A 20,486-nucleotide genomic window follows, 5' to 3' on the forward strand; every position below is an offset into this window, starting at 1 on the left:
CCCCAAATGAGGCTCATTCTTTCTTCAATCTTAAGCAATGCAGGGTCACTCTCTTCAAGGCAATCTAACTACTTGTGCTGGGTAGCCTCAGTGAACTACTTGCTGTCCAATACGATTTCTAATAAGAAGAAATTGAGTTTTGAAGTCCAAAATGAAGATTTAAGATATACAATTTAGAGTCACTCTTGGTATAAAAAAAAAAAAAAAAAATGAGTTAAACTAATCCTTGTTGTTGTGTGCCACTGAGTTGGTTCTGACTCATAGCAACCCTACAGGACAGAGTAGAACAGCCCCATACGGATTCCTCCGCTGTAATCTTTACAGGAGCAGATCCCCAGGTCTTTTCTCCCATGGAGCTGCTGCTGGGATTGAACCACTGAACTTTTGGTTAGCAGCCACACACTTAACTCACCCTTAGAACAGAAAACTCAAAACCAAACCAGTCGCTGTTAAGTCAATGCCGACTCACAGCAACCCCACGTGTTGCAGAGTAGAACTGTACTCCAAAAAGTCTTCAAGGCTGTGACCTTTCAGAAGCAGGTTGCCAGGCCTTTCTTCTGAGGTGCCTCTGGGTGGGTTCAAACCAACAACCTTTCAGTTAGTAGTTGAGTGCTTAACTGTTTATGCCACCCAGGGATTCCTCCTTAGAACGTAATCTGGTGCAAGTGAAAATAAGTACTGGTTGTTTGATTAATGCAAGCATTTAGAAGGATGTTCTGGGTCACATTTCTTCCAAAGAAAGGATGGTTTCTATTGTCTTCCTGTATGCAACTGGGCTTTTTCTTTTTTTTAATGAAACCCAAAGTAAACAGGAACAGCACATGAATGCTACTTTGATGTTTTCCCGGTGCTTTTCTTCCATAATCTGTTTTTCCAAATTTCATGTCTCACAATTATCCCCATTTACAGATAAAAGTAACAGTAATAACACTATTTTGTACTTAATAATAATACTTAACCACCTACCTCCCTACCAGGGATGGTACGAGATGAACTGAAGACAGTCTGACAAGTACTTCGAGCTCTTTGGGGAGGCACTCCCAATATAAAACTGTGCTGTGGTTAAATAACACCTTTCATCTAAGGATCTAAGTGTTTCAAAAAGCCCAGCTCATTAACCACTCAAAAAATGGCCATGATGTCTACAAGGGCTGAGCATTATTATCCCCATTTAAAAGATAAGAAAGAGAGACAGGCTAGGGCCACTCATATCCTGATGTAAATGTAAGATACAGGCCAGTAGTATACCCTGATTTCTTGACTGCTGTTTCCACGGGCATTGATTGTAGATCCAAGTAAAATGAAATCCTTGACAACTTCAAGTCTTATGCATTGGGCAAATGTGCTGAAAAAGACCTCTTCCAAGTGTTAAAAAGCAAAGATGCCACTTTGAGGACTTAGGTGCACCTGACCGAAGCCATGGTATTTTCAATTGCCTCATATGCACGTGAAAGCTGGACAATGAATAAGGAAGACTGAAGAACTGATGCCTTGAGAATTATGGTGTTGGTGAAGAAAACTGAATATACCATGACTGCCAGAAGAATGAACAAATCTGTCTAGGAAGAAATGCAGCCAGAATGCTCCTTAGAAGCGAGGATGGCGACACGTTATCTCACGTACTTCGGACATGTTATCACGAGGGATCTGTCCCTGGAGAAGGATATCATGCTTGGTTAAGCAGAGGGCCAGTAAAAGAGAGCAAGACCCTTAACCAGATGGACCAACACAGTGGCTGCAACAACGGGCTCAAGCATAGCATTGATTGTGAGGATGGTGCGGGACTGGGCAGCATTTCATTATGTTGTACATAGGGTCACTGTCTTAGTTATCTAGTACTGCTATAACAGAAATATCAGCAGTGGATGACTTTAACAAAGAGAAATTTATCCTCTCACAGTCTAGTAGGTTACAAGTCCAAATTCAGGGTGTCAGCTCCAGGAGTAGGCATTCTCTCTCTGTCAGCTCTGGAGGAAGGTCCTTGTCCTCAGTTTTCCCCTGGTCAAGGATGCACTCTGCTCCTGGTGCTGCTTTCTTGGTGGTATGTGGTTCCCAACTCTCTGCTTGCTTCCCTTGCATCTCTTGAAAGATAAAACATGGTGCAGGCCACACCCCAGGAAAATTCCCTTTACACTGGATCTGAGTAAGGGTGGTATTACAATCCCACCCTAATCCTCTCAACATAAAATTACAATCACAAAATGGAGGACAACCACAGAATACTGGGAATCATGGCCTAACCAAGTTAACACACACATTTTGGGGGGGACATTATTTAATCCATGACCAAAAACCAAAACCACTGCCGTCAAGTGGATTGCGACTCATAACGACCCTATAAAGACAGAGAAGAACTGCCCTACAGAGTTTCCAAGGAGCGCCTGGTGAATTTGAACAGCAGACCTTTTGGTCAACAGTCATAGCTCTTAACCACTACCCCACCAGGGTTTCCCAATCCATGACAGTCGCTGTGATCTGGAACTAACTCAAAGGCTCCTGACAACAGTATGACAGTCGCTGTGATCTGGAACTACCTCAACGGCACCTGACAACAGTATGACAGTCGCTGTGATCTGGAACTAACTCAATGGCACCTGACAACAGTATGACAGTCGCTCTGATCTGGAACTAAGCCAACGGCACCTGACAACAGTATGACAGTCGCTGTGATCTGGAACTACCTCAGTGGCACCTGACAACAGTATGACAGTCGTTGTGATCTGGAACTAAGTCAACGGCACCACACAACAGTATAACAGTTGCTGTGATCTGGAACTAACTCATTGGCACCTGACAACAGTATACCAGTTGCTGTGATCTGGAACTAACTCATTGGCACCTGACAACAGTATACCAGTCGCTGTGATCTGGAACTAAGTCAACAGCTCCTCACAATAGTATAACAGTTGCTGTGATCTGGAACTAAGTCAATGGCACCTGATAACAGTATGACAGTTGCTGTGATCTGGAACTAACTCATTGGCACCTGACAACAATATACCAGTTGCTTGATCTGTAACTAACTCAACGGCACCTGACAACAGTACACCAGTTGCTGTGATCTGGAACTAAGTCAACAGCACCTGACAACAGTACACCCTGAGAAAGCACTGGCGGGTCAGTGGCACAATTCTTGCCTTCCACACTGGTAGTTCCCAGACAATACTCGTCATGCACAGCCAACACCCAGCTTGTCAGTGGAGCCTTGTTTGTTGCTATGATGCTAAACAGTTTTCAGTGGCACTTCTAGACAAAGACAGACTAGGAAGAAAGGTCTGGTGACCTACCTCTAAAAGTCAGCCAATGAAAACCCTGCGGACCACGATGGTCTGATCTGTAACTGCTCGTGGGGATGGCGCAAGACTAGGCAGTGTTTTGTTCTGTTACGCATGCGATCACCGTGAGTTAGCAGCCGACTCACGGCAGCTAATAACAGCAGTTTACCGTGTCTACAGGGCAATTCAAATAACAACTCTGTACCAAAGAATGCCTAGTGGGGGAGACTGCATATACGATCAGAGAGTGAAGAAAGTGTGTTCCCTTGGTTTGTGGCTGAGAATGAGAAACAAACAACGTGAAAAGCTATAATCACAGCCCTTGGAAAATCCTAATTGAAAAACGACAAAACAAATAATGGTGCATATCAGAGGCATTTATCGTGAAAGAGACCTTTAAGTACAGGATCAATAAGACTTTAGGTAGTAGACAGAAAGGCATGGACACCAGACTAGAGATATAACGGACTGTGAAAAACATCAAGGGCCTTTGTCACGTTGCTAATCTGACTTAGAATTAGGATCGCAAACAAAATTTCTTCCAGAGCTTTGTTTGTTAAAATTCCCTACATCTAAAAAATGATTCTGACCTCATCCCAAGGTATCACGCAATTCAAATTCTCGAGCTTTCCTGAAGCTTGCATTTTTCTTCTGGCCATATCAGTGATTACTTCTGAAGACAGCAAATGTAGGGGGTATGACGAGGCAAGGAAGAAAATGAAGCTCCAACACATCCAGGGGTCAGAAACGCCTCCCGTCGGTTTTTAAAATATTCATATAGGCTGGACCCATGTGGAGCCTTTCTAAATACCATCACAAAGAAGCATAGCTGAACCTGTTCACCCTAAAGTGCGCCATGTTCCTACACACAACTACCTGGAAACCAAAAATAGAAATTTCTTTTCTACGGAGATAGGAGACAAAAGATTGTTAAACGAGGCTTTAACGCTGTCCCATCAATGACTATGGTACACAGTCACTCCTTCTTCAATTTCTGCATCTTTAAGTAGGGCGATACTTTACAGGGATGTTCTGCAGTTATAGTAAGATAAATTATAATTTGAAATTCTGTGCTCTGATTATTATCATCACTCACTGACTATAACCTCCAATGCATCAATCCAGGAATCACAGAGTTCCCTTAAAAGAAAAAAGGAGGTTTATTAGGAACTCTGACAGTTTACAGTCTTTGCAGTCATTATCTAGTCTCACAGGGCTATAATAATTTTAAAGACTGAAAGAGGAACACTGTCAGGGATTGAATTGTGTCCCCCCAAATATATGTGTCAACTTGGTTAGGCCATGATTCCCAGTATTGTGTGGCTGTCCTCCATTTTGTGATTGTAATTTTATGCTGAGAGGATTAGGGTGAGATTGTAACACCACCCTTACTCAGGTCACCTCCCTGATCCAAGGCAAAGGGAGTTTCCCTGGGGTGTGGCCTACACCACCTTTTATCTCTTAAGAGATAAAAGGAAAGGGAAGCAAGCAGAGAGTTGGGGACCTTATACCACCAAGAAAGCAGCACCGGGAGCAGAGCGCATCTCCTTTGGACACGGGGTCCCTCTGCCTGAGAAGCTCCTCAACCAAGGGAAGATTGAAGACAAGGACCTTCCTCCAGAGCTGACACAGAGAAAAGGCCGTCCCACGAAGCCAACGCCCTGAACTTGGACTTTTAGCCTACTTTCCTGGGAGGAAATAAATTTCTCTTTGTTAAAGCCATCCACTTGTGGTATTTTGTTATAGCAGTACTAGATGACTAAGACAAACATCTACTTCAGAATGAAAGAAAATATGGTCAGCACATAGTTGTTACCCGGGAATCATCTCCAAATACAGCCCTGCCTGTCAAAGATGCCACTTATGATAGTGTATAACAGCCAATAAAAGAGGGCAGAATGTACACCCAGGAGGCCTGGGGCACCTCAGAGCTAAGAGGCAAGGTCCAGGTCATTTTGTGGGAGGAGTAAACCTTACCATCTTTGCCTCACAAATTTTCAGCCTATCAGCATGTTAGTCCTGCCTGGAGCCTCTCCACTGAAAAAGGACCAAAGATCTTCTGTCTAGCTAGAGCAAGTCCTTGTCTTCACCAACTGAAACAGCGCATGACGTGACAGAGTCCCTTTCACAGAATGGGAACAGGAACCCCCCTGACTCATTCTGCTCCCCCAAATCACCTGTCCTGCTTGCAGGACAAAACGAAGAACGTTAAGGGCCTGACCTAAGGAGGTGCCAGGCAGAGTCAGACTAACAGAGCCAGAGAATGAAGGCTCTAAAACTCTCTTCAAATAATCACTCAGGGTTGCACTTTTTGATGTTTGGCCTGAGCTTCACTGCTGACGTAAGGATTATCAAGTTTAAGACTCTGCTGGCAAAGCCAAATGACCTATTAGAGAGTAAATGAAAACCGCTATATACAAACGGCACGCCAGGCAGCTCTGCTGAGCTCAATACTCAAAAGGCCAAGGGACCTCCTCTCCCTGCCGAGCCTTTCAATTAAAAAAAGTAGCAAGAAAAAATATGAGGTGGGGGTAGTCAGGCGCACAGACCTGAAGAACCTGTACCCAGTCTTGGCACACACCAGCACTCTCAGCCTGTTTCCACAGCAGCACGTAGAAATTAGCATCAGAGATGGGCCTCCGGGAGTTCAGTTAGGTGCAAAGTTCCTTCCAGAGAAAGTCTTGCCTGGGGCATAGATAGCACTACTTTACCAGGACAAAACTGCCCCTGGTGGCTGCTGACCTGCAGAGGCACTTCAACGTCCTGAGTCTGTGACCACCAGCCCTAAAGCAGGTGCCCTTTCAGAACCAATTTAGGTAATGTTTCTGCAGATAAATTATTTCCCTCAGAAGAATGCCTTTTAATGCTCATCAAAATTAGTTACCACTCTTGTATTTTCAGTTTGGCCATCTTCCCTCAGGCATTATTCATAATGGTCCCTCAAAGAAATTCAACAAAATATAGAGGTTTGATCGGTTGTATTATGTGTTAGAAATGAAGTGCAAGTCAGAAGAAATGCATCCCTGAAGGGCCGCGCTGGAGACGGTGGCAGAGGTGCAGTCTTCTCTGCCTGCAGGTCTGTCGCTAAGAGATCTCAGGGAGGCCAGGCATAAAAAGGGCTGACTACCGTGCCAAAGCAACAAATTCAGATAAAGAACAAGGTGAGAGAGGAGAAAGCAAAGTCATCCAGCTCTCTCCATTACCGCTCTAACTTTTCCAACTTGGAAATAGCATCTAGGAGTCAGAGAACAGATTCGATGGCCCAAGGCAACATCAGGCACCGGAGGAGTATACATACACATAAATACCAGCTGTCCAAACAATAGCTGGTCTGCAATAGCTCCGTGAAAGATGGGAGAGAACGCCACATGCTACGGGAGGATTTTCAACTAAGTCACCTCATTAGACAAGACATGAAACACCTCGTCCTCTGATCCACAGTAAGCACGCCTTCTGCAGAAGCACTGAAGCACTGAATGTTATGACACGAACTTGCTTTTTTATAATCCAGTACAGATGGCCTCCTTCCCCCTTTGCAAAGGTGTGGGCTAAATGTCAAGCAAGCAGAAGGCCTTGGAAAAGGGATAGGGCTATCAACACTCCACACACCGTACGAGCTGCAAAGCCACTGATTTAAGAGATTGGTATCAATGTTTTAACCTAGAGCTCTGCCTGGAGTTCAGGTTGATTTATACCATGACTTTTCTCACTTTCAATCTGTAGCAATAATGTTCACATTTGAGTATTAACTCAAAAACTGTGTCATCACTGGGATATGGGGAAGAGGGCATCACTTCTTCATAAGTCATCACAGCTTCACGGCATAGTGGACTTTACCCTTGTTTCTTTTCTCTATTCACCAATGTCTTCTAAGATTTGGAATAACATTTAAGCATCATTGGCACCAAGCCACCCAATCCAACACGGTTTGTTTGGTCTGATCTCTGAGCAACAGGCTGCCTCCAAAAGGACAGTGCCCTGTCACCATCTCTGGGTTCAGATTTACATCCTGCTACTTGTCTGTTTAAGAGCAGTGGTGTTCAGTGTAGAATTCTCTCCTTCCATGTGGGAGACCCAGGTTCAATTCCTAGCCGATGCACCTCATGCATAGTGACCACCCATCTACCAGTGGAGACCTGTAGGTCGCTATGATGCTGGCCTAGTTTCAGCGGCGCTTCCAGACTAAGACGAACTAGGAAGAAAGGCCTGACGATCTACTTCCAAAAATCAGCCATGAAAACCTTATGGATCACAACGGTCTGACCCACAACCACTCATGTGGATGGCACAGGACCAGGCAGCATTTCGTCCTATTGTGCATAGGGTCACCACGAGTCAGCAGGCCGACTCGACAGCAGCTAACAACAATTGGTCTGTTTCTGCTGTAGCTGAATACACACAATGGGCCCAAAGCGAACCTTAATCCAACTCATCTCATTCGTCAACTATACCCAGAATGATATGAAGGGACCCCTAGAAATGAACACATAAAAAAGATAAATATTTCTCACAACAGAACAAGCACCCCAATCAAAGAGCTCATAGGAAGGAGATCAGAGGGGCCAAAGACAATTGACTATTTATTCTCCCCCAGCCCCATCACACCAAGCATCTAGCTCAGTGTTTTACATTTAGTAGGTATTCAGTAAATATTACCAAATACTGACTTTTCATTCTGATGAAAACAAAATGATTTTAAGAAAAGTGATTTTAATCTCTTTATTTTTTCTACTCTCATTGTCTTTGCCAAACCATGGCTTATTTCCTGTTATTGTAGAGGTTAGACCTTTCCAAATCAATCATTACCTGCCTGAGCCAAGACAACACATGGAAGTATTCCAGTACTGCTGCAAAGATGAGTAATCAATAAACACAAATTTAAAAGAAGAAGGAGAATGGAAGGGAGAGAAACACATCATGTATGAGCAGCCAGCCAAGCGACAGGCCAGGGAAGGTACATCCTTCCAGAATGGGTGCTGGCTTCTGTCAAAAAGCAGCCAGTTGCTGATTTTTCAGTTCATTTTAACAATGGTTTCACCCACTGACAGCCATGTCTTTGGCTGCCCTCATCAGTGTTTTAAGACTTCACTCTCCAGGCAAAGTGACACGTAAAGCAAATTCGGAAGGAAAGCTCTAGTGAAATACTGCCTGGATTTGAATCGTCCCCCTTCACAAACAGCCTAAAATAAGGACTTACAGAATCAAACTGAAGCATTTCAAACCGCACTTTGTCCTTATATAACCGATGCTCTGAGAAACTGCCCAATCAATTGTCAGAAACCTTTCAGATGGTTTCACATTCAGTATGTTGTTTCTATTGTTGGCAAAATACAAACAGTCCGTAATAATTTTCTATAATTTCCCATTTTTTATGAGCTTTGTTTTATTTTTTAATCATCAAGAATGGAGGCAGAGCCATATTTTATCAGGAATATAGCAAAGCAAGTAGCAGCCATATTTTGGCAAGGTTTATCACAGGCTCCTTCCTAAACTCTACATTTTTCCAATATCCATGCTAATTGTAAGACTAGCACAATTTACTTACAAGGTCAGTGTTCCCTATTTTTGGTTCAATAATTTTTTATTAAGATATTCTCTAACAGGCATAAATGAAATCGCAAAAGAAAAAACTGTTAATGTTTCAAGTTAATTACTGCATACCACAGTGAAGCACACAATTAGTTTTGGATATATTTTGAAATAAAAGGAAATCATACGTAAATTCAAGCCCATTATTATCCATATCAGCTGAGTCTTGCTATGTGGAGTAATAAAGCTGCAATTGAATTTAATTGAAAAATAAACTTTCCTTACTAAAGAAGGACTGTGAGTGTGAGCTACAGGTATATTTAATTGGGACTCTCTTTCTTGACCTGAGTAACTTCATTTTAAAAAAGGAAATAAACATTTGCTAGAAAAGAAATCAAGTAAACAGAAATTCAATAGGATTCACTGTTGTTAACCGAATACTTACGATATAATTAGTGTATCTTGAGGATCTACTGAATATCAGCATCATATCTAATCATAAAGCATGAAGTTATGTCAGGCAAAATAAAAGAAGGTTAAACTAAGCTCTAACCTCTAAGACAGGGGTCCACAAACTTTTTTTCTAAAGGGCCAGGTGGCCATATGGTCTCCATCACAGCTGCTCAACTCTGCCTGCTGCAGTGACAAAAGTAGCCATAGGCAATAGATGAATGAATATGGCTGTGTTCCAATAAAGCTTTATTTATGGACCCTGAAATTTCAATTTCCTATAATTTTCATGTGTCATGAAATAGTATTCTTTTGATTTTTTTTCAACCATTAAAAAATTTAAAACCCATTCATAGCTTGAGGGCCATATGAAAACAAGTGGCAAGCAGTATTTGGCCCTTAGGTGGTACTTTGCCACCCCTTGCTCTAAGAGTTTTCAATTTGAAGTACTGGGCAAAACATATCAGCTCTGATATTTGTTCTACTCGTGACACACAACAAAATCTTCTTCCTCTCACCTTCTAAAATCTGATTTCTGTGGAAGACAATTTTAGTCAGTCAGTCAATCCAGAAAATTTTCCTGAGTGCTTGCCAGGTATAAGACACATTGCTAAGCACACCAAGGGGCACGTAAGAGGTCTCTGCACAAGCCAAGTGGGGAAAGGAGGGAGGGAGTTCAGAGATAGAAGACAATGCCATCAACTGGGATGGTTGGTTGTTATCTTCATATAGGAAATTATTAAACTTTGAGGAATAGGTAGGATTTGGTCAGAAGAAGATTATAATAAAAGAAAAACAGAGAGAACAAAACCTTAGGGAGTAGACTTTTTAAGGAGTGAATAAAAAAAAAGGAGACCCAGAGACAGGAAGAAAACTAGAACAACAGAAGCAAAGAGAAGAGAGCATCTGAAGGAGAAAAGGGCTTAACAGTCTCAATGAGGTTACTGGGGAAAAAAAGGAAAAGTAGGCCAAAGCACTGAACAAACTGGGGCTACTGATGACTTGTGACGGTGCTGTTTGGTAGAAATGGGAGAGAGACTGCAGGGAATTAAAAAGGGAATAGTTTGAAAGGGAGGGTGACAGGAAGAATGGCTTTATAGTATTCAATCAGCTTACAGAAATGGATTCTCATTTCTTAAAATAAAACAAAAACCACTCTGAGAGATGCAGCTACCTTCTTAGTAGCTTGCTCTGAGGTAAAACATTTTAATCAGGAAGTCGGTACCTTAAATGAATTAAATTCTTATATCCTTTGAAATCAAATGGCCCAACTTTTATGGTAAGATCAGCAGTTAATAAAAGCTGCATCTATACTAAACACTGCAACAAAGCACAGCCAAGACTTTGATAAATTTTTCCAGAAGGTGGTTATTAAAAAACACACACACACACACACACACACACACACACACACACACACACAACAAATGGTCAATGTATCATTCGTCTCTCAAGGTGTGCCTGACTTTCTTTGTTTTAAAAAATGTTTTTTTTTTTGGACGTAGTTTCAAACTTACAGCACAGTTACAAAAATAGCACAAGGAATTCCTGGGTACCTTTAATCCTTTCCTTTTTATAACCTATTTTTATTTCAAACTTTAAGGATCCTTTGGCTAAATTTTCTCTTTTTGTTCTTTCTGACATGGATACTGCCAATAAACTTTAAACTTTGGTCATTAAGTTTAAAAATTGTAGGAATCCAAACAGTTTAGTTAATACTGTCCATCATTCATTCATGAGTTGTAGGAAAGAAAGTACAATGTAAGTTCACTTAGCAGAAACTATTTGGAATTCACTGAGCTTACACCCTCAGCGAGATGGACTGACACAGTGGGTACAACAATGGGCTCAAACAAGCAACAATTGTGTGGATGGCACAGGACCAGGCAGTGTTTTATTCTGTTTTGCACAGGGTCACTATGAGTCGGAACTGACTCAACACCACTTAACAACAACATTTAATCCATGGACTGTCTGTCATCGGTTCCACCCCATTCTCTCTACCCTCTCCTTCTGAGACTCCAATTACATGTATGCTAGATCTTCTCACTCTATATTCTTCTATATTCTATTTTCTCTGTCCATGCAGCATGCTGGATCATTTCTTCTGACCTAATTTTCAGTTCACTATTCCCCTCTCCAGCTATGCCTAATTTGCTGCTAAACCTATTCACTGAGCTCTTAATTTCAGTTATTGCATTTTACAATTCTATCATTTCTATTTGGTTCTTTTTCAAAACTGCTGTATCATTAAAAAAAAAAAAAAAAGGTTTCTAATTTCCTGATGAAAAGCTTTAAGTTTAGCTTTTATTCCTCTGAACATAGTTGGCATAGGTGTTTTTGGTCTAAGTCTGATAACCTAGTATCTTGGGTCTTTGTGAATTTTGTATGCCTGCTTTTGCTTATGTTGAGTGGTTTTCTCATATGCCTAGTTATCTTTGACTAGGTACTGGCCATTTTGGGGGGGGGGGAATTTCTTGGAGGAATATTTTTAGGCAGAGGATGATGGTACCTTCTGCCAGAGAGGACTTTGGTACGCTACTGCCAAGTTCTTGGGAATACTAACAGTCCAACACCCCCTTAATCTAAGTTCAGGGCCCAGGGTCTCTCCATTTTATCCTTTTAGAAGCCTAACAGTCAATTTTTGCACCACATGAGAATCCTCTTTGTCATACTTTCCCTCACATTTTCAATCAATTTGTCACTTTTTCCTGGACTTTATCTTCCAATCCTTTACTGAATGCGTGTGTGTGTAATTTCCAATGACTCTCTCATTCTCTAATTAATCCTTTTCCATAACATCTTATTTTTATTTTTCATGTAAAGTTCTTCATAAAGCTGTATATTTGCTTCTCTAACAAGCTGCCTCTTTCGTGTGATTGCTAAGAATAATGTGATTGCTTTCAATGCTGTGGATAAAAGCTATCACAAAATATTAGTATATATAAGTGAACTGCATTTAATAAGTGTCAGTAGTGTATAAGCATTCAAATCTTAGTGAGGAAGTTGTTACCTGCTTAGTGATTTTATTTAAATAAGATAAAAATTTCAAATCATAAAAATACCAGGTAGTCAAAACGACACCATAGCTGCTTGTGATAATGAGAAACAGTGATTTTATTCTAAATTCAACTTGCTGCTATTTATCTTGATACAACAGTGCAATGGAACATTTAGCGATAGACATTCAAGAAGCCCACTGCCGTCAAGTTGATCTCGACACATTGTGGTCCTATAGGACAGAGCAGAACTACCCCATAGTGTTTCCAAGGAGCAGCTGGTGGATTTGAAGTGCTGACCTTCTGGTTTGCAGCCATAGCTTTTAACCACTGTGCTGCCAGGGCTCCATCTAAAAAAGTTGAATTTTGAGAAACAAATCTAAAGGAAAGCCAGGTGACAGAGAAGTAACTCCTAAGAATGGTATATGATATGGCTAAATATTGAATTGGATAATGAAAAAAAAAGTTTTATTTCAATTGAAATAACACTTTTTAAATTCTAGTCTTCCTTTGTAATCATTAATATCTTAAAAAAAAAAAGTTACGACACAGTTCTAATTCTTACATCTCTTACCTAGAAAAAATAATTAATTTATCTTCTGAATACTTTTCTAATACTTGAAGCAAAGTAATCATTCAAAGTAAGTCTCTTCACTGAGCATGTTTAAGAACTCAACAGCCTTTGTTATTTTAAAACAGACTAAAGAGTTGCCCAAGGAGGGACATGGGAAGCAGGTTCCACTTTCCGACCTTGGTAGTAGCCACAACAATGGACTTAAACATACCAACCATCATCAAGATGGCATAAGGTCAACATGAGTTGAAGCAGACTTGACAGCAGCTAACAAGTAGTTACATTGTTCACTTTCTAATTATTTCTTAAACTGTATATGATGTTTCATAAATTTTTCTATAAATATGCTATATTTCATCCCAAAGAATAAATAGTATGCATTTTTAAAAAGTGTCCTTTATTAAAATTTCTCTAAGTAAAGCAAACTAAATAAAGATCTCATTTAAATTTATTCACTCTAAGACTTTAGGGGCAGAGATGGGGCAAAAGCAAAAAACGAATGAATGAAATACTTGATTTACTCTCATTTAAATCTTTCAAGAAAAGTCCTAGTGTGGCTAGACAGATTTAAAACATATTTTCATATTTAAAACATACTAAAAATTAATATATCTAGTATTGCCAAGTCTCTCTCTAAATTTAAACATTCTTTGATATAAAATGGAAAAAGCACAAATTCGTCTCCCTTTTTTATTGGATTCTATTTTCCAGGAATTTTTTTAAAGTGTCTAGAGAAATGGCATTGCTATGGTACCCTTTGATTTTGGACCTATCGTACTTTTTATTCCTTCCCAAATATATCACTATGCCTTGATTTGAACCAAATCACCCCCTCGGGGGATTACAACCTAGGGCTCTAATCCCGTCTCTTTCCTCTGCTCTTAGGAGCTACGCTTTTGCACAGTTAATACTGTACCCCAGTACCATCTGCTGATAGCACAATCTTGGAACATTGATTCTGTTATTTCAGGCCATGTCATATGTCCCCTAAATGGACTGTCATTAAGATCACTTCTCTCTCCAGAAGCTGATAGTTAATGATTACTGTACATCTAGCTAGCAAGTGAGCAGTTATTTTCTGGTGGTATATCTTTAGGTCAAGCATGATTTCTCCAATTACAAGTTTATCACTGCCTTATGGATATACAAACAGAATCTTTACTGCTATCTCTTAGATTCAAAATGGAAACTCTCTGAGGAGATGCTAACCTATTAATCTGGCCTGGGTCTTCATTCATACATTCTCCTTCAGAGCTATCTGTCAGTTTTCCAGAAAAAAAAACTACTATAACAAAATACTTTTGTTCCCTTTCTGGCTTGAAAGAGAGAGGAGACAGTTCTTGCAAAGTCCTTTTTAGGGTAATAAAATTCTTATTTTAACTAGGAATTACCAGACACTCGTCTATTATAGCTGCAACAACCCTCAAAAGAGTTGTACAAAAGAAAAATGTGGCTTCCACTTCCAAGTCACCAGAGATTTTTTTTTTTCTTATTAAGGCACCCAGAACACATAACATTACACTGAGCCAAAAGGACCGATCCTTTGTGGAGCAGAATAGCAATTGGCTGTTACTCATTAGATTCTTACAGCAATGAGCAATGACTTTCTTTTTCATTTTGTTTCTCTGAATAGTAGATGAAGGTGATTTTTTGTTTCTAACACTGCTTCCCATCACCAGCGCTCCTGATCCTTGGCCTGTGTAGCTATTAATATGCTACACACACATGCTTGGGCTCCTTAACGGCCAATACATTTAACCTTTCTGTTTACTCCAAGTCAGTTCCCATCATGTTAGTGAAATTGATTTTTTTTTTCCTTCTGTACATAGTAATCTTATTTGGTACAAAAACAATATGTAATCTACTGATTTTCTGAATCATATTTTTATGTCAAGAGTTTCAGGGGCCGTGTGTTCTCACTGAGCAAAACATGTTCATTTGTGGTAATTCCAAAAGGTGAGCTGACTACAGTGCTTCACAAATACAGTTTTTACCTTGTGAGTGTGTTGGGGCGGGGTAATTGTTGGAGCCCAAAATTTACCTTTTATTCTCAAAGAAAAGTTAATTTCCTTGACTGAAAAGGTAAAAGACGGTATTTTGTGGAGATAATGACTAAGCGGTAGAATAGCGGATACCGTATCAAAGGACGTGCTGTCGTAACTACCTGTGTTCAGAGGCATTCCCCTCTGTACTCAGAACTCGCCCTCCTCACTTTGTATTGTGACTGCCTATCAACCATCTGCACCTGCAGAGACAGGGAGCTCCTGGTGGAAGGCAGGGGTGGTGTCACAATGATTGCTTATCTCCAGGGCACATGGCCTGGCAGGTGATATACAGCCAGTGAGTATTTCTGTTGCTGTTAGTATTACATTCAACTCAAAAGTCTAATTCTTAATTGGCCACAGTTTTAGACTAACTGATACTCCCACTGCCCTAACATTTATGAAACGAATTTTAATGAGACATTATACAAGTCCAGACAGATATGCCCAATTTCAAATGTCTAATGAACTCTACCTAAACATTAAACACCTTTATGGAAGGCAGCAAAAACAATGCTAAATTTGCAAGTTGTGAGTCTTTTTGCTCTGATTCAGACTCTGCTACTAACTAGCTGGGTACCATTTGATAAGTCTCTATAACTGCTTTGGATCTTGTGTCATTAGAGATTAAAGTAGAGAATTCAGTGCCCTGGTAACACTAGTCTCCAAGTGCCCTGATGGGCCCAGCTCTAAATTCTGACGAGGCATGAACCAGTACGGGTACTACTGATATAGCAGGTCCCTGCCAACACTAGAGGGAGCTACACTCATGTCATCACTGGGGCGGCTCAGAGCACCTCAAGGCAAAGCATCTTGGAATGGAAAGCTGATTTTCCAGACTGAGAGAAATTAAATATCAAGTGAGTGATCATAGTGTTCACACAGCCACCCCACAGGCTCTTTGCCATCACCTCTCTCTACCAGATGTCAAAGCACCTCACACCTGAGCTGCACCTTTTGGGCTTTAATTCTAAGAGAACCAAATTGGCTTTGAGTCATTCCCACCTATTTCTTCCCCCATTCAGACTACTGTCTTTCTGAATCAAAGTTAATAATGACAAAAAAAAAGCAAACTAATTAATGATATTACTAGAAAAGCTGCAGGGGAGGGAGATGGAGGAAGATAAAGTTCTTATTCTCATGTGACACTAAAGTTGTGGCCTGGGAACATCAGTCAAGTTAACTGCAACTGAGTTCAACAGCAGCCTGCCATGCAAATCCAAAGCTATCAAAACTACTCTGGAAACAAGAGAAATTACTTCACAGGATACCAAGGAAAGGAAGGGACCACATGCAATGTGGGGGCTGGAATGTCTGCCCCAGTGAGTGGCTGTCACCGCCATGTTGGGCTCTGTGGTAAGAAGCTCAATTAATTAGAGGCAATGATGTCACATTAGGCATTTGGCAAGAAAACTGCCAAGTGACAGGTTAAGGGAATGGAGGATGGGGTAGAGAAAGAAAAAAAGCATTTCCAAAGCTGAAGCTTATTCTGAAGTTATTATATTCATACTCTCTCCCAGCTCCGAAAACAACCTTGGCCTTGAAAATGTCTCACGTAACCTATTAGAGAAAAAGTGAAATGAAGAATCAAAAACCTCTCCAATAGTATCAGCTTGTTTCCCTTTGCTCAGAGCACAAAGGCATGTTAACCTGATAAAGAAGGCATAATTTTTGGATATTACAGAATGTGGTCTGTGGGAGAAAGATAAACACGATCCAGAAATATTTCTTTTATTTAAGTTTCACATTTTAGCTCAACACTCGGGAAAGCAAAGCCTCAACAGTCAGAAATGGGCCACCTAAAATTTAGGACATGGGCTGTTCTTGAGTAAAAATAGACTATAAAGCAACTGTGGAGAGTAACTTTGTGGGTGAAGAGAAAAATCTACTAGGAAAAAAAAATTCGTTTTCACTTGAAAACATGCAAACTCAACCTTCTAGAGGTAAAATACAACATAACTCACCAGGTTAAAATCACCTTGTTCCTATGGATCTGAGTAATTGGGATATATAATTCTTTCTTAAATCATCAATTTCAAGTACTCTAGAGGGTCACAGCCTTAATAGAGTCAAGAGGATTTCTTTTTTCTTATTAAAGGTTAAAAAAAAAAAAATTAACAGCACTGTCAATCAATAATCCTCTCAGGAAACAAGGAAAATATACTCTGTTGTGGGAAGGAGGATGACTGATTTTCCACCCTTATTCAGGATACCTGCCGAAGGATTTCCAATTCCCTCGGCTTCATACTGACCTTTAAAATGTTTCGGCCGTCAAATGATTCCCTTTCCTTGAAGATACATTTGCCATCCGGTGTGTAAAAATTGTACCTGCCTTCAGCTGTAAATATTCCAAATACAATGTTAGAAAAGCAGCTTGGGTTATTTTATCTATTTGTTTTCTCTTGGACTTCTATAGGTCCAGTTATCACTATCTTCATCAACTGGCAGAGCGACACGTAGAGGAAAAAACATCAGACTATGAATCAAGGCCCTCAACAAGATAGACTGACACAGCGGTTGCAACAATGGGCTCAAACATAGCAACAACTGTGAGGATGGTAAAGGATCAGGCATTGTTTCGTCCTATTGTACTATAGGGTCGCTATGAGTAGGAACCCACTCAACAGCACCTAACAACAACAACATAAGTCAAGAGACGTGATTTCTACTCCCAGCTCTGTCATCAACTCATTCACTACCATTTATTCATTCAACATTCTCCAAGTATTCACTGTGTGTCAACTATGTAATGAGCTACATTCTTTGGCAAACTGTGTCTCTTTTATGGACCACAATTCCTCATTTACAAAGTTAGAGGTCAAAACTAGGTGCTCTCCAAAGGTTCACTGAGGTCTAAAAACTCAAGATTCTGTATAAACTGCATGCAATTTTAAATACATAAAAATACATAAAAGTTCACACATTAGTCAAAAATGCTAGCAACTATGTTTTGTGCTGATTTAAGAACTCCCCCAAAATAAGAAAGATACCTTTAGTTACAATCCTTACAGATATTCTATACAAAGATGCAGCAAATCTATGGCCTTCACCTAACCGAAGCTGCACTTTAGCTCCTTGCATTAATTTAATTTGCTAAGAGCCCTGGTGGCGCAGTAGTTAAGAGCTCAGCTGCTAACCAAAAGGTTAGCAATTTGAAGCCGCCAGCTGCTCTGGGGGAGAAAGAAAAGATTTACAGCCTTGGAAACCCAATGGGGCAGCTCTACTCTGTCCTATAAGGTCACTATGAGTCGGAATTGAATCAATGGCAATGGGTTTTTAATTTAAAAAAGGTCCTTAAAGAATAGCAAAGGAAAAATATCAAAGGAAAGGGATAACAGGAAAGAAAAAGTGAAACATTATTCCCTGTCCTTTCCAAGAAAAAATTAAAAACAAAGAAAGTCTACAGTATAGAAACTTCACAGTATCTGCAAGAATTATTTAAACTCAGGATATTTTCTGAAATATTAACCCTTTCCTGTCTACCAAGAGACTCTCAAATATATTTGTATGCCATTTTTAAAATTTTTTTTTATTGCATATAAGCATGGAACTACTAGGTCAGGACTGATAAAAGTACACTTGGAGTTCTAACAGCTCTATGGGTGTAATATATTTTAACCAGCCTATGGGAATTACACATGAGTAACTATGGGACTGTTTGATAAGAAGCATTCTCTTAATCAAAGGTCTCAATCCCATACATATTTTGCAACTTAATATTTTGCAATTGGTCCCCTATTAGGAGAAAAAAAAGAAGTTTTGAAAGAGGATTAATACTAAATAAATAACAGAAAAGGAAAAAAATCATTTCTGAAGACTGAAATCTTTAATGACAGCTTCAAAATCTACAAGTAGCATTAGCCATCAGAGAAATGCAAATCAAAACCACAGTAAGATACCACTTCACACCCTCAATGCTTAATGCTCTCTGCTGCCAACCAAAAGGTTGGAGGATCGAGTGCCAGTGGCTCCTCAGATTGACTACCAAAAAATCACCCACCGAAAACCTTGTGGAGCACAGTTCTACTCCGACACACCTGGCGTAGCCATAAATCAGAGATGACTCAATGTCAACTGGCTTTTCACACACACAAGGACGGCTAAAATTAAAACGACAGACCATAACAAGTTAACAAGTTTTGGGAAGGATGGAAAGAAATCAGAACCCTCGTATACTGCTGGTAGGAATGTAAAATGGTACAGCCACTTTGAAGTCTGGCAGTTCTTCAGAAAATTTAAATACAGAGTTAACCATAGGACCCAGAAATTACACTCCTAGGCAACAGCCAAGAGATAGGGAAACACACCCTCACCAAAACTTGAACACAAATGTTCACAGCAGCATTAATCATAACAGACAAAAAGTGGAAACAACCCAAATGTCTACCAACTCATGAATGGAGAAATAAAATGTAGTATAGTCATTTTTTATTTATTTATTTATTATTTTTTTATAGTCATACGATGGAAATTTTTTTTTTGAGGTAAAATTCAGATACTATACAATCAACCATCTTTAAGTGTACAATTCAGTGGCATTTAGTGCATTCCCTGTTGTGCCAACGCCACCTCTGTTTTCAAAGTTTCTCATCATCTCACCTCAGAGCACCTCATGCCCACCAAGCAATCACTGCCTACGCCCTGGCGCACTGCTCTGCTTTTCCTCTCTATGGATTTGCCTAATCTGGATACTTCATATAAAAGCAATCATATAATACGTAACTTTTCGTGTCGAGCTTCTTTCAACTGACAATATTTTCAAGGTTCATTATAGTTGTAGCACATGCCCCTACTTCATTCGTTTTTACGGCTGAATTATTTCATTGTATGTATATACCACAATTTGATTATCTATTCTTCCGTTAACGGACATTGGATTGTTTCCACCCTTCAGTTACTATAAATAGCGCCACTATAAGCAGTCATATACAAGTTTCTGTGTGAATATATATTTTCTTCTCTCTTGGGTATTGTCATGGATTGAATTATGTCCCCCCGAAGTATGTGTCAACCTGGTTAGGCCATGATTCCCAGTACTGTGTGGTTGTCCTCCATTTTGTGATTTTCCTATGTGTTATAAATCATAATCTCTGCCTGTGGTTAAAGAGGATTAGGGTGGGATGTAACATACTTGCTCAGGTCACATCCCTGATCCAATGTAAAGGGAGTTTCCCTGAGGTGTGGCCTGCACCACCTTTTATGTCACAAGAGATAAAAGGGAAGGGAACCAAGCAGAGAGTTGGGGACCTCATACCATCAAGAAAGCAGTGCTAGGAGCAGAGCGTGTTCTTTGGACCTGGGGTCCCTGCGCAGAGAAGCTCCTAGTCCAGGGGAAGACTGATGACAAGGACCGTCCTTCAGAGCCGATAGAGAAAGTCTTCCCTGGGGCTGACACCCTGAATTTGGACTTCCAGCCTACTAGACCATGAGAAAATAAATTTCTCTTTGTTAAAGCCATCCACTTGTTGTACTTCTGTTATAGCAGCACTAGATGACTAAGACAGGTATGTACCTAGAATCAGAATTTCTGGGTCATATGGCAATTCTATTTTAAGTTTTTAAGGAACAGCCTGTTTTCCAGACCACTGGCACCATTTTACATTCCCACTGGCAATGT

General features: G+C 40.2%; 1 protein-coding gene across 13 annotated transcripts in view; it reads right to left on the minus strand.

Moving 5' to 3' along the window:
* Positions 1 to 20,486, minus strand: part of ASCC1 (activating signal cointegrator 1 complex subunit 1) — a 151,115-nt gene that overhangs the window by 13,634 nt on the left and 116,995 nt on the right. For 12 of the 13 annotated variants that reach the window (XM_023547051.2, XM_023547052.2, XM_023547049.2 and 9 more), the window contains one exon: positions 17,122 to 17,207. The exons of the other annotated variant lie outside the window; for it this stretch is intronic. In XM_023547051.2, coding sequence (XP_023402819.1) covers positions 17,122 to 17,207 — 86 coding nt within the window. The remainder of the gene's footprint in view (positions 1 to 17,121; positions 17,208 to 20,486) is intronic. 13 annotated transcript variants of the gene reach the window in all.

Source organism: Loxodonta africana, chromosome 16, assembly GCF_030014295.1.
Source record: "Loxodonta africana isolate mLoxAfr1 chromosome 16, mLoxAfr1.hap2, whole genome shotgun sequence".
In the NCBI taxonomy this organism is placed as follows: Eukaryota; Metazoa; Chordata; class Mammalia; order Proboscidea; family Elephantidae; genus Loxodonta; species Loxodonta africana.